The sequence below is a fragment of the Sphaeramia orbicularis genome, chromosome 6 (assembly GCF_902148855.1).
Source record: "Sphaeramia orbicularis chromosome 6, fSphaOr1.1, whole genome shotgun sequence".
Lineage (NCBI taxonomy): Eukaryota > Metazoa > Chordata > Actinopteri > Kurtiformes > Apogonidae > Sphaeramia > Sphaeramia orbicularis.
In genome coordinates this window covers 11,510,755-11,524,277 of record NC_043962.1, presented here as the reverse complement: position 1 = coordinate 11,524,277, position 13,523 = coordinate 11,510,755, and the positions used below count along the sequence as shown (strand labels likewise).

General features: G+C 38.4%; 1 protein-coding gene and 4 non-coding genes across 6 annotated transcripts in view; 2 read left to right on the top strand and 3 right to left on the bottom strand.

Annotated features, from left to right (window-relative positions):
- ppfibp2b (PPFIA binding protein 2b) overlaps positions 1–13,523 on the top strand; it is a 191,500-nt gene that overhangs the window by 44,779 nt on the left and 133,198 nt on the right. For both annotated transcript variants that reach the window (XM_030136471.1, XM_030136472.1), the window contains exon 2: positions 9,448–9,552. In XM_030136471.1, the coding sequence (XP_029992331.1) occupies positions 9,471–9,552 (82 nt within the window). In that variant the 5' untranslated portion in view covers positions 9,448–9,470. The remainder of the gene's footprint in view (positions 1–9,447; positions 9,553–13,523) is intronic.
- trnag-gcc (transfer RNA glycine (anticodon GCC)) lies at positions 10,474–10,544 on the top strand. Its single transcript has one exon. It is a non-coding gene; the product is annotated as a tRNA-Gly (tRNA).
- trnal-cag (transfer RNA leucine (anticodon CAG)) lies at positions 10,917–10,999 on the bottom strand. Its single transcript has one exon. It is a non-coding gene; the product is annotated as a tRNA-Leu (tRNA).
- On the bottom strand, positions 12,830–12,900 carry trnag-gcc (transfer RNA glycine (anticodon GCC)). The gene has a single exon. It is a non-coding gene; the product is annotated as a tRNA-Gly (tRNA).
- On the bottom strand, positions 13,390–13,472 carry trnal-cag (transfer RNA leucine (anticodon CAG)). The gene has a single exon. It is a non-coding gene; the product is annotated as a tRNA-Leu (tRNA).

Here is a 13,523-nt window from a genome sequence, read left to right as displayed (position 1 = left end):
AGATTTACAGTTTCATGCGTCTTCTGTTCTTAGTCACTTCCACCTTCAGGACACAGTCAGGGGATGATGTGAAGGTTTAAACACAGTCTGCGAATGTTAAAGTTTGGTGCAGGCTCACATGCAGTTGTTTAGTGTTAATTTCTTTAATTAAATGTGCTTGGACAAGGTGTTGGAGTTGAGGATCTCTTAAGTTTGCAGCTTATCCCACTCTCAGCAGGAAGCCGGGGGCAGGAGGTGTTTGTTTATGGCGTCTCTGGGAGGGTGCTGGCCAGTTCTGTCACTAAACTGTTGTGTCAACCATTAAACATGTTTGACCTGTTTACTGTGGACCAAGGAGCCCACTGTGTCCGATTCAGATGGAGGTTCGCAGTTGAAGCTTTTGGGATCTCTGAGCTGTTATTTTAGAACCAGTTATCTTTTGTTATTTAACAAATATCAGTGTATTTCTAAAATGTTGGAATAAGAAAAAAAATTGGTTTGGAATAAATAAACTCTGAAGGGATGGTACAGGTGACAGAGAATTAGAAACTGCAAACCAGAAACCATTTATTCACCAACTACCAAAAAACCTTGAAGAGGAAGAAACAAAGCTGCCCAGTTTTAACCCTTTACTGAAGTCTAAACGCATGTGAGAAAGTAGTTACTTTTCCATTGATCCTCAAATTGCGCGAATTTAACTTGCGCATAAAAGTTTACTTACTGGAAAAACAACAATTTCGCCAAAACTCTCAAAATGATATTTACATTCATCGCCAGGTTTATGGCATGACTTCTCGTGTCATCTTGCAATAATAAATAAACAAATCATCGTATTTGTGATTTCATGGTAAACCCGACATTACACACTTCTGTTTTTCGCCATTTAGTAAGTATCAGTAAAGTTTTGCGCAGATGTCCATTGGAAAAGCGACTAATCACTCCTTCCTGTCACTTGCATTTAAATAAAATAATGGCTTTTGTTCTATTACTTGTGAAATATAAGTATCGTTGGCATTTAATAAATACTTGTTTTTTGTTGTTTTGTCAACAATGTCCAATATATTGTGGTAATTTTCAGAGTAAGTAAACACTTGGCTACTTGGACCACGGCCATAAATGATCAAAATCTTTTAACTTGGAGTCATTTTGTTTGAGTCTTATGCCGCGTTTCCACTAGGTGGAACCAGCTCGACTCGGCTCAACTCTGTATTCCTGAAGACTGTTTCCATTACAGGATACTACTGACTTTACAGTACCTGGATGTCATAGCGATGTGGCGCGTTATTTGCGCGTCGTCTGTTCAGAGAGTTGCTGATAAACTCGCTTGTTGCATGTTGTGTTGTCTGAATTTTTACGTCGGCCACCAAAGACTGAACCTCCTCGACTGACCATGGTGTAGTTTTAGGCTGTTATGATGTGAATTAATGTACCGCTATATTTACTGTCAGCTTCTGCATATGTTTTTGTAAAACGGCGGGTCACAGAGAAAACTGTCTGACCAATCAGTGGTCTGCAGTGTTATATGTCACGGTTTAGTATTGCTTGGAACCTCGGCGGAGGTGATACCAAAAAACTAGTACCGTGTACCAGATTCCAGGTCCTTTTTCGTAATGGAAACGCAAAAACACTGAGCTGAGTCGAGTTGAGTTGAGCCGGTACCACACAGTGGAAACGTGGCATTAGACTGCAGTTAGCATGCTAGCTCTCATTAGCAACTGCTAAACTGCTAGCGAATATTAGCTGTTAGCTCACTCATCTGTCTAAAAAAAAATTGATAAAACCGGTGCTTCTGTTGACAGGGAAGAGCTGCATTTTCAAACTTGCAGAACAAATTTAGTTTCTAGTACAGATCTGGTCCATGACCATAATTTCAGGAAGAAACGGGAGCCAACTCTGTCTTCCTCTTCTTCTTCCCTAGAGGCAGAAACAGATGATCTCTCACATTACTTAAATATTCACTAAACCTCCCTTTATGCATTTTTATCAAAAAAGGCACAAATAATCTCAACCAAAGGAATATAATTTTTTTTCTCATTTCTGTCAACCTTTTCTAATGTACTTCTTAAAAATACACATAAAATATTATTATTATTATTGTGTAATAATAGCTGTCTTGCCAGTAATTCTGAGAAATATCCATGCTTTACCTGAGACAGAGAAACCATGACACCATACTTGTAGATACTGTTAACTGTCAGCTTATTTGTGTGTCCTGTCAGCGCCTGATAAATACGTGTTTTACGCTCAATGACGCGGTCTGTGGCTAAAACAACAGCAAGACTGTGCAGAGTACCAGCTTCCTGTCTGAGTCAGGAGTCAGTTGTCAGCACAGAGGAGGGTGTTGCTGCAAGAAACAGGTCACACACTTGTCATGTTGGACAAACTAGTTTATCTGGAGTAGATCTCTTCTTCCTGGTAAAAGGTGTGTCCAAAAAATGAATGAAGAGCCAAGCCATTCACATAACACAACTTAAGCTTTAGGGATAGTGGTGACATTATTCAACTTTTATAGATGTTAAGTGTAAAAGGAGACTGAAATAGTTGATATAATGGTTAGCTTCAACTTAACCATTACACATATTTATTGATTATTATTTTTTTAATGAGCCTAAATAAAATTAAACCTAATGAAATGGTTTCAGTATCATCCTTAGGAGATGGAAAAGTTATATGCAGATGACATTTGTGTTTATGTCTGAGAGTCAATTTGACTGTTGATGTAGAAGAGCTATATGTGCAAAAGGATACTTGTACTAAAACTATATAGGGTCAAGTCAAGGGAAAGTGAACATGTAGGATAAAAATCAAAGCTATTCTTAGGCTATACTGGATGGACTCATTTTTTTTAGCTTACAATTTCAATTTTTTTAAAACTATTTTCCAATTTTCAATTGATTCAGCAGAAAAAAAAATGTTACAACCAATAGAACAAAATTAACTTTTAAATTTATTGACACCTCTCAGAACTGACTTTTTACCACATTTTCACAATGCTATTACTTTGTCCAAAAAATTAAAAGTAACATGTTTTTATTGTATTTGTTACTTTTATTTATTCATGTCATTACTGACCTAAACAGATTTTCACACATTGTTAGTAGAAATGGCAAATTTTCAAGATTTATAATTGCATGGTTCCAATTTTGGGGCTGTAGCTCCATAACCGAGCATTCCTTTCAAATTTTCACATTAAAAATAAAGTTGGGCAAATCACCACCTTTACCAGGTTAAAGTACGTACTTACTAATACCTACAGAAATATGGATAATAGAATGTTGTAGGTTTTTTAGTGTAACCCTTAGGGGTCTGATCCTTTTTTGGCTGTTTATTAGTACTTTTGATTTTGCCTTTATATACTATATAAAGAAATGTTTACTATACCCATGTTTGTTTGTTTTTTTTCAGCACGACTTCATCTATCTCATCTGCCTATTATTTTTTCAGTTTAACCTACTCTATCAACACAAAAGGCCAAAAAACACACAAAAAATATAACATCCAATTTGAAAAATGTATAGAATTTATTGCATAAATAACACAAAGATGCTTAACGAACCTTTTCAAAGACTTTAAAAGTGAATATTGATTCCAAATCAGGGCTCAAAATTAACTTTTTGACCTAGGAGCACTGTGCTCCTAACCCTAAAAAGTTAGGAGCATAGGCTAAAATCTAGGCGCACCACTATTATGTAAAAAAATTGGAGAACAAGCAAAACTCTTGGCCATACCAAGTAATATTCCTATATGTATTTAAGCAATGTTAACAACCTAGAATAAAGTATTTGAATAGAGTATGAAAGAAAAAGCTTACATTGACACAGGTGCAAGACAATTGTCAATGTGTGGTATATACTTTAGTTGGTTCTTGGAGAAGAAAGATGAATCACACCATTATTTGCAACAACCAACTTTTTTATTTCATGGCCTAAAGGCCCTTAGTCACTGTGGTCTACACCACGCCTGAAGTCAGGTCTCCTTGACCTGGTGCCCCTTAGTAAACTTTTGACGAATCATGTACACGCCTGGATACCGCTTGTTGTTTATTCATTAGCCCCTCGATTCGCTGGTTACGGTCAGCTGATCGTGTAGCAAGTTGATTCGCGCAACATGATCATCTGACTTGCAGGATACATTACGTCATGGGAAAATACTTGGAACAACGCCAGCGCTACTAACCGGGTTTGGCGGGAGATTGTTTCAAACGTCGGTGGAGTTATTTGATCCCTTTGTTTATGCCGCCTGCGCACGCGAGGGGGCGGGGACTAGATTTTCCGCTTCAGTCAGCGGGGCGTGGAGCTTGTTTATTTTCAGCTGACGAGTTACTTCTGCAGCCATTATTCTAGGCGGACGTATTAATTTTCGCTCATTTTTTTATTGGCGCACCGTGCGATCGTAATCTCAAAAACAGTCGCACTACCGAAATTCTCAGGCGCATGCGACCGTAATTCAGTCGCAGTCACGAGCCCTGCAAATATTAGGTATATAAAATCAAAATTGTAATAAATTAAAACTATACTCAAATATTTGACATAAAAGCATATCTTTACATAGGCGTTTTCTCTGGTTTTCTCCGCCCCCCCAGTCCTCCCGGTTTCTGCATCCGGTTCAGGTGGGGGTCGTCGTCACCCTTACCTGTAATGCTAATGTAGTCTGTGGATTAGAATCCACAGATTCGGCCAATTTTTTCTGTTTTGAAAAAGGACAAAAAATGAAAAATATATGGTAAGAAATATAATGCTTGCTTTATATCGCTATAATAACGCCATATCGCTATGGTAACGCTATATCGCTTGTTTGCTCTGGTTTCAAACCGTCATATCTCCGGTTGTATTTGCTCTATCAACATCAAGTAAAAAGTGGGAGAGTGTTGCAAGTCCGCACTTTGGAATGCAATTGTCCACAGTGGTCTAGGGGACTTCCGACGCTACGATGTGTTGAAAATGTCATATGATTCAGTCACAGGGCCATGACCGTGGACCCCCAAGGGTTAAGAGTTACAGCCCATTGAAAAGCAAAACTGTAGCTTCATATCCACTTGACCTGACCCTGTACAGAAATCAAGGTGCCCTTATTTGCATTGGTTTGAGTTTGAGACTGTCTATTGGTATTTACAGATTTCTGCATCCTAAAAAGCTGAAGAGACAGATTGAAATTCTAAGTGGAAATTCTGAAGAAATATTAGGTGTGGGAAAAGAACAGAAAGAACCAGTTTATATATTACTGTATTTTCTGCACATTTGACAGATACACAAGTATTTCAGTATTGCAGACAGTGGACAGTATTGTTGTCTGTTGTTTGTGTGTCTGCTCAGCTACGTACTGAATCACACAATAACCTTCATACATGTTCTCACGGTGGTACACTTCGAGTTGTGTAAGACCCATGATTTCCCTGCTTGGACACACTCAGCCTTTCTTAAATACACACACAGCATCAACACAAAGGCGTTGTTGTCCCGGTGAGGTCAGTTGCTGTCACAGTGTTGCAGAACAGAGTCTGTCTGTCACATTGTGAATGGTGCCGTCACCCTTCGCCTCAACAATATGGAGCTGTTTTAATTATTAACAGGAAAATCAGTGGGCTCTTCCCAAATGCACATCTGTATCCATTCACGTGGGAACACACACTTTAGCTTATAAAGAGAAAAGCTTAATGAGTCCACAGCTGTACTAACAATATGTTCTTCTTAATATTTTGACTGTGTTGAGTTTTGTTTTTTTTTTTAAAGATTTTTCAGCAATGCTTTAAGGGAAAGAGTTTGTTTTAGTTGGAGGAATGCATCAATAATTTTAATAATATTGCATATATTAACCCGTAAGGACCCAGTGTTACTTTTGTGTCAGTTCCAGAATGAATGTTTCTTTATATTTAACCATTCTTAAGTGATTTATCACCATTTATTGTAATATTATTGATAGAAAAATTCTGAGACACGAGACAGAGTTGCAGGATTCTGGAATCAGAAGACTCTACCTGCGGCAAGGAGTCAAGTACATACAACAAGATGCAGCAGTTGACTGACTAACACCAGGAAGTCTAAGCTCTTATAGGAAACAAAGGGTGTCACAACCATTGGTCCAGGCGTCCAAACATAATGAAAAACCCACAAAATAATAATGTGGGAAAAAAAATAAGCAAAACATTTACATAAAATAAGATATTGTGTTTTTATTTATCATGTATGTGCTTTATGTTGTTTGGACTTTGTATGGCTGCTACCTTGGCCAGGTCTCCCTTGCAAAAGAGAATCCTAATCTCAGTGGGACTTCCTGGTTCAATAAAGGTTAAACAAACAAACAAATAAATAAAAATGACAATACTGAGCAGGTTCATGGATCAAAACATGGTGATGTATGAGTCTGGTGACCAAGTTTGCTCTCCCCCCTCTCTGACACAGGGCAGTGTCCATAAGGTGAAAAACATCACTGATATCCCCAGGGACAATCAGGCAGCCTCATTATCCTCTGTATTTTGTGTTTGTTTCATTGAAAATCAGGTATTTTCCTATATTTAATGTACTGATCATGTAGATGTTCATAAAAGCTCAGAGTAAAGGGGATGGTTATTATATCAAAACAGAGAAAATTGACAAAAAAGTGACTTTTTCAGTCAAATCCATCATTAAGTGAACATAAACCAAGTGTCTACAACCACTGTCATTTGTGAAACTACCTGGGCTTTATTGGTGAATTAATGTTGTAGAAGATGACATGTTTCCATGGTAACTACGGAGCCTCTGAACATTCAAAGGGGTCATATCTGATGACCATGAAAAGATGACAAACTGCCATTCACACCAGTTATTTACATGTATTTAGTGGATCAACAGGTATTAAACATGTTAGATCAGTAGATGGTTTAGGTTGATGCTGGATGTTTGGGTGTTTATGGGTTAAGTATTATTTGTTAGCCAAATAATTTATAATATGGAGTTGTTACACATCAAATGTACATTGAAAGTCTTTGAATATTGCTTTAATGGTTGATTATTTGTGGTTTTAAATTCTTTATGGTCGGACCGTGAGAAATAATTTGTGAGATGTGGAACAAATTTTCACAATTTTCACCAAACCTGATTCAAAACAAGTATAGTTAGGCCTATATTATCAAAATGAAAATATTAGCCGTGTTGATTAAAAATTAACCATTAATAGTAACGTTTCCATGAGCCCATGAAATCATGATATTTTCTGAGAAGGTTAATATACCATGAAAATCTCGTATCGTTGCAGCCTTAATCGTGGCTGACAATGACTTATGCAGATTGTTATTGTCAGCCGTCATGACGAGTTGTGTCTGTGAAACTCCGTGCTGATGTCGATGAGCGTTAAGCTGCTCTGTTAGGGGGGTGCTTATTCTCCCAAGGCGATTCTAGATTACATCACCGCCCTTCCCCTTGATTTCCACATGTTGATGTCTATTTGTCTGTAAGCTGGCATGACAGCATGACAGTAGGATGAGAGGCTTGAAGGAGAGATGACAGGAAAGGGATGAGCGCCAGGCAGAGAAGGGTGACAGGAGGGAGGACGGGCAAGGGCTGAAGGGGTGGAGTGGGACGGGGCAGGAGCCAAGGATGGCAGGACATGTAGACGGAGGGGCAGCTAGAGGCAGCCATGCCAGATAAGTCAGTCCTACTTTATAGAGGAAAAACTGTGTGTATGCTGGTGGTTTTTAGTGTTTGTTACTGTCAGCTGTGTTTCCCCATGGTGAGATTAATAAAAGCTTATCTTATCTTATCTTACATTATCTTATCTTATCTTACCTTACCATACATTATCTTATCTTATCTTATCTTATCTTATCTTATCTTATCTTATCTTATCTTATCTTATCTTATCTTATCTTATCTTATCTTACCTTACCTTACCTTACCTTTGTCTTTATGAAGCTGTGTGAGCAATTTCTGCAGGAGATATGGACGTTCATACTTAGAGCTACAAGTTGTAACTTTCAAACTATGCAGATTTAAAGGGGTCATATTTTTCTAAACCCACTTTTATTAGTCTTTGGTTTATGTATTTGTGTATTTGGACCCTAATAGTTCAAAAAGTTTGAATTTGAACCCTCTAGGTGCTGCAAAGCTATCTTTATATTCATTTGGGCAAAAATCAAGTGGATCTCTACAAATGGTTTTAATTCCTTCTTAATTTGTTATGTTTATAACTAGTTACATCATGACATTTGCACATAAAAGGTCAAGACTTCTGACGAACATTTCTTCAAGTACGACATAATTGTTTATCAGCAGCAACGGTTGTAGTAAAAACTGTAAATATGTCCAGACTTCGAGGTGATTACCTAAAATGTTCAGTTGTTGGTTGTATTAACGAACATAAGTGGCTGAATGGGACAGAAAGCAAAACGACCTTTCTGGTGTCATTACTCAGAAATAGGGTTGAAGATGGACCTGTGGAGTTGAATTAATGAAGAATTCAGACCCAAGCAGAGCATTTACAGTTTATGTAGACCACAGGGAAATGTTTGAAAATGCATAATTCCATTTAAAAAAGCAAAATATCACTCCGTTAAAGGAAAAAAACAAAAAACTACATTACTCATTCAGTAATAATCCTTAATCACAACTGCCCTATTAGAATTGTGTACCCTGCTTATATTTTTAGTTTTTTTCATCTTTTCTGCTCATTTTGGAATGTTTTCTGATGTGGCCATTCGGCCAATGAGTTTGAACCTTCAGCATCAGGAACAGTGTTGGGTCAGAACAGTTATAAAAACATAGCCTGTCCATCTACAACTTACTTTTTCTTTTTTGTCTGTTTATTGGTGCAGTACATTATGTTTGAGGGACAAAACTTAAGGCAAAGCACACAGAAACCTCTGGAGACTGTACTTTAGCTGTAATCATCCTGTACAGTTACATAAGGGTTTAAGTGTATTTATTTCTGCGTTAGAACATAATTGCAGTGAAACAGTTAAGAAATAACATTTAGAGTTTTGTTTCACTGCTTTCTCAGGCTTATTCTCAATCAAGTAGTTGTTAAAGCGTCATACCTGATTTGTGAATAGCCTGTGTTGTTTGCTGAACTGGGTACACCTCTGATAACAACTAAGTGCAGGACAATAAACTAGAAAGTATTAAGTAAACTGCAAGATTAGCTGGATAGTGGTTAGCATGCTAGCGGCAGTGGACTGGCATCAGTGGACGAAGTGAAAAAGTTGTCAAATCTTGTGACAAAATTCCTAAAGTAGCAAACAGTCTTAACAAACAACATTTGGGGCATCATCCACATGCTGTGACTAGGTCACAAATCACATACATGGATTGTACAGGTTTTTTTTTAGTAAATATTTGCTTACTTGTAGTTTGTACAGTTAGTTTCCACATATTTGGAGCTAATGTTGCATAAGTGGTGTGAACAGAAAGTGCACGGCATGTGTAGTAAAAGAAAAGAAAGAAAAGCAATTTACGCTACCTTATTAATACAACTCTGATCTTTTTTTTTTTACAGTACGTCTTAACACATAAGATCTGATGCTTCCTGCTATCACCATGGAGACGGAGGCCAGTCACATGCTGGAGGCGGCTCTGGAGCAGATGGATGACATCATTGCAGGTAAGTGAGAATATACTTTTCTGTTATTTCCAGTGTGAAACTTCTCATGCTACTCTGTAGGTCATGATGGACAGGTGATCTAAAGTGGTGTGCTATGTTTGGGTTGTGGAGTTGTGGGTAATTAGCCCCACTTCTGACAGAAACATTTTTGTTTAAAGGTAGTGTTTTGCACTAAGTGTTTTAAATGTTTTTTTAATGTGTAAGTGTCTTAAATGGTCCAGTTTGTCTTTTGTCCCTTTTTGACTGATACTAAATGACCCTGGTTCAATACCTGGCCTGTGCAAAGGCAGTCCCCAATTTAAAATCACATATTGAAGATTCTTTGAGAAGTAATAAATGTAAAAACAAACTCCTAAATATTTCTTAGAGTTGCAGCTGCTGTCCTAAACTCTCAAATCCCCTATTCTGATGCCATTTATAGATAATGGATTGTCCATATGGAGCGAAACCTCTGAGGTATGTTTCCAGCAGCATTTTGAATCTGTGTTTTTAATAATTAAAGTTGTTATAACAGCAAAAGAGATTCATCCCAGTAATAGCGAGGTGTACCTAATAAAGTGGCCGTTTAATTTATTTCCATATTAAACATTTACCCATCTTTAAAGTGAAACAGAGAAGGTAGGGAAGCTTCACGGCTGCTTAAGATGTGTTACGTTGATCACAACATTTACAAGTTATGTCTGTTGATTGCCTAATCAATGAGTCAGTAAGTGTTTTGTGAATCTAGTTGAATCTGTTTGCAAACCACAAATCACTTCATTTTTAAGGCTGAAATAACTTCAGGTTTACAATGAATTTGACAGAGCTTCTGCTGGCATTCCTTTGCCTACTAGTCTGGAAGCCACTGACTGTAGGATAGTGAAATGGAGAGGGAAGAAAAGTGCACCAGTGCTCGAGGAAGTCATGTGACTTCTTGTATAAGCATTGGTGGTTCAGTGGTAGAATTCTCGCCTGCCACGCGGGAGGCCCGGGTTCGATTCCCGGCCAATGCAACACTTCCTTTATGGGCTCCAAAATATGAACTTGTGGTACATAAAATCTTCTAGTAAAGTGGTGTAACTGCCGGTCTCACATGGTAACGTCCTAGGTCACGTCTAAGTTAGTTGTCTTTGTAAGGGTGAAACGAGCATACACATGTATTTGTCATTCTCTTTTCCTCAAATACAATAAGAAAATGCAGGAAATATGTGCACAGCCACAAAAGACAAGAAACTGAACTAAATGTGTTCTAAAATTTAAAGTCACTATTTAGGGTGTTTTCAGACCTGTGCTGGACCTGGATATGGTCACACATTTCCCACATACTGCTTTCTGTCTGAAGCTCAGCTTGTTGTTGATTACACACTCTCACTGAAAAAGGGTATTGTCAGAAGTGGGATTCGAACCCACGCCTCCAGGGGAGACTGCGACCTGAACGCAGCGCCTTAGACCGCTCGGCCATCCTGACTTAGGAATGTCTTGAATAACGTGCCAGTTCGAATCCGTGCCTCAGTAAAGGGTGTCAGACATTTAAAGTATTTATTGAAACATGTGAATGATATAATGTAAACAGTGCTACAGTCATCATTTATATAATTATCTCTTAATAAGCTGTTGTAAAATACAACCCAAATTGAATATTTGTATAAATATGTTTCATTGAAAGGTGAGCTGGAGTTTAGCTACAGAATTTCATTATAAGTTTTTCTGCCTTGAAGTTTTGTTTTATATTTTGCTGTAATAAAGGAAGCAGCTGTGTTGGCCAGGAATTAGACCCGGGACTCCTATGCGGCAGGCAAGAATTCTACCACTGAACCACCAATGCTTGCTCAAGGCTCCACTATGAATCATCGGGTAGCTGTGTACTTTATTTCCCTCTCGTTGTACGTAAACATTCTGGTAGACTGTCAATTTCTGAAATGCACAGACCGAACCATCTGGCACCAACAACTATACCATGTTCAAAGTCCCTTGAGTCAGTTTTTTTCCTCATTCTGATGCTTAGATGTAACTTCAGTAGAGCAAGTGTACCTCATACAATACCTAATACTATTTTGAAGTACACAGGTCAAGCACAGAGGTTAAGCAAAGAAGAATTACTAAGAGGAGGAGATAGTTATGTAGAGGTTTAGATATGTATAATTAGTACAGCAAAATGTGTGCTTTCAATAGAATGAACAAACAGTACTACACAGAGCAGTTTTAGGCACTGAGCTACCCCTAAAGGGTTTGGACAGTGACCCACCCTTTCTCAACGATCTCGAAAGTCAAACACAATACCCACCAACGAGCCTGATGCTCAGGATCACCCCTGGACGACCCTGACTCTTAGGGTCATTAACATGTGGCAAAAACAGCCTACACAGACCACTCCCAATAAAGGTTTATAACTCAACTTTTCACAACCACCAAATAGAACTGATCAAGTGTCTTGGATGAGAGATGAAATGTTTTCAAGGAAAAAGAAATAGTGGAGTTCAACTTCAAAATACTACTGAGAATGAGCAATGTCCTGGGCAAATGACAACTTCCACAAACATCTTGATAAGTTGATGTAACCTACAACCCAAATTGAATATGAGCAAAGGCTGACCAGACATTTAAGTGTTTATTGAAGCATTTGAATAATATAATTTAAATAGAGCTACAGTTATCATTTACTATAATTATCTCTTAATAGGTTTTTGTAACCTACAACCCAAACTGAATATGAGTATTAATAGGTTACATTGAAAAGTGAGCTGGAGTGTAGCTACAGAACTTCATTATAAGTTTGGGTGCATCAAAGCTTTGTTTTATATTTTGCCGTAATTGAAGAAGCAGCTGCATTGGCGAGGAATTGGACCCAGGTCTCCTATATAGCAGGTGAGAATTCTGCCACTGAACCACCAATGCTTATACAAGGTGCCGAATGAAGTCATCAGAGAGTTGTGTACTCATGCATAGACTGAACAAACAATGGTGTTGCGCAGAGCAATTTCAGGTATTGCTTTCTGTCTGAAGATCAGCAACAATTTCACAGTAAGAGGGTATTGTCAGAAGTGGGACTCAAACCCATGCCTCCAGGGGAGACTGCGACCTGAACACAGCACCTTAGAACGCTCGGCCATCCTGACTTGGGAACATATACTAAGAGGCGCTGGTTCAATTCCCAGCCTGAGCAAAGGCTGACCACACATTAAAATATTTATTGAAGCATTTTAATAATATAATTTAAATAGTGCTACAGTTATCATATATTCTGCATTTTTCTGCATCAGAGTTTTGTTTGATATATTTCTGTAGTTAAAGAAGGTGCTGCATTGGCCGGGAATCGGACCCGGGTCTCCCGCGTGGCAGGCGAGAATTCTACCACTGAACCACCAATGCTTGCATAGCATGTCACATGACCTCATTGGGTAGCTGTGTACTCCCCCCCCCCCTTCACTGTCCCACAGTAGGCGGTTTCAGACTTGTAAGCAAAGGCATGCAGGCAGAAGCCCTACAAAAACTGTTGTAAACTTGAAGGTGTATAACTTAAGTATTTTGGGGTTTATAGACTGGCAAAAACTCATTGAGTGTTAATTAGTCAAGTTTGCTACAACCATAGTTTGATTAATGTGTGCATGTAAATGTACTGATCATCAGCCCAACTGGTAAAACTTAGATTTAAGTTGAGCCAACATGTTACATGCACTCTTAAAGTCAAGTTTTTACCACTGAACCACCAATGCTTATACTAAATCCCAACTGAAGTCATCAGATAGATGTGTACTCATGCATAGACTGAATAAACAATAGTATTGCACAGAGCAGTTTTAAGTACTACTTTCCATCTGAAGCTCACCATGTTGCCAAAAATGCACAGGAAAAGGGTATTGTCAGAAGTGGGATTCGAACCCACGCCTCCAGGGGAGACTGCGACCTGAACGCAGCGCCTTAGACCGCTCGGCCATCCTGACTTAGGGATGGGTTTAACAAAGTGCCGGTCTGAATCCTGGCCTGAGTAAAGG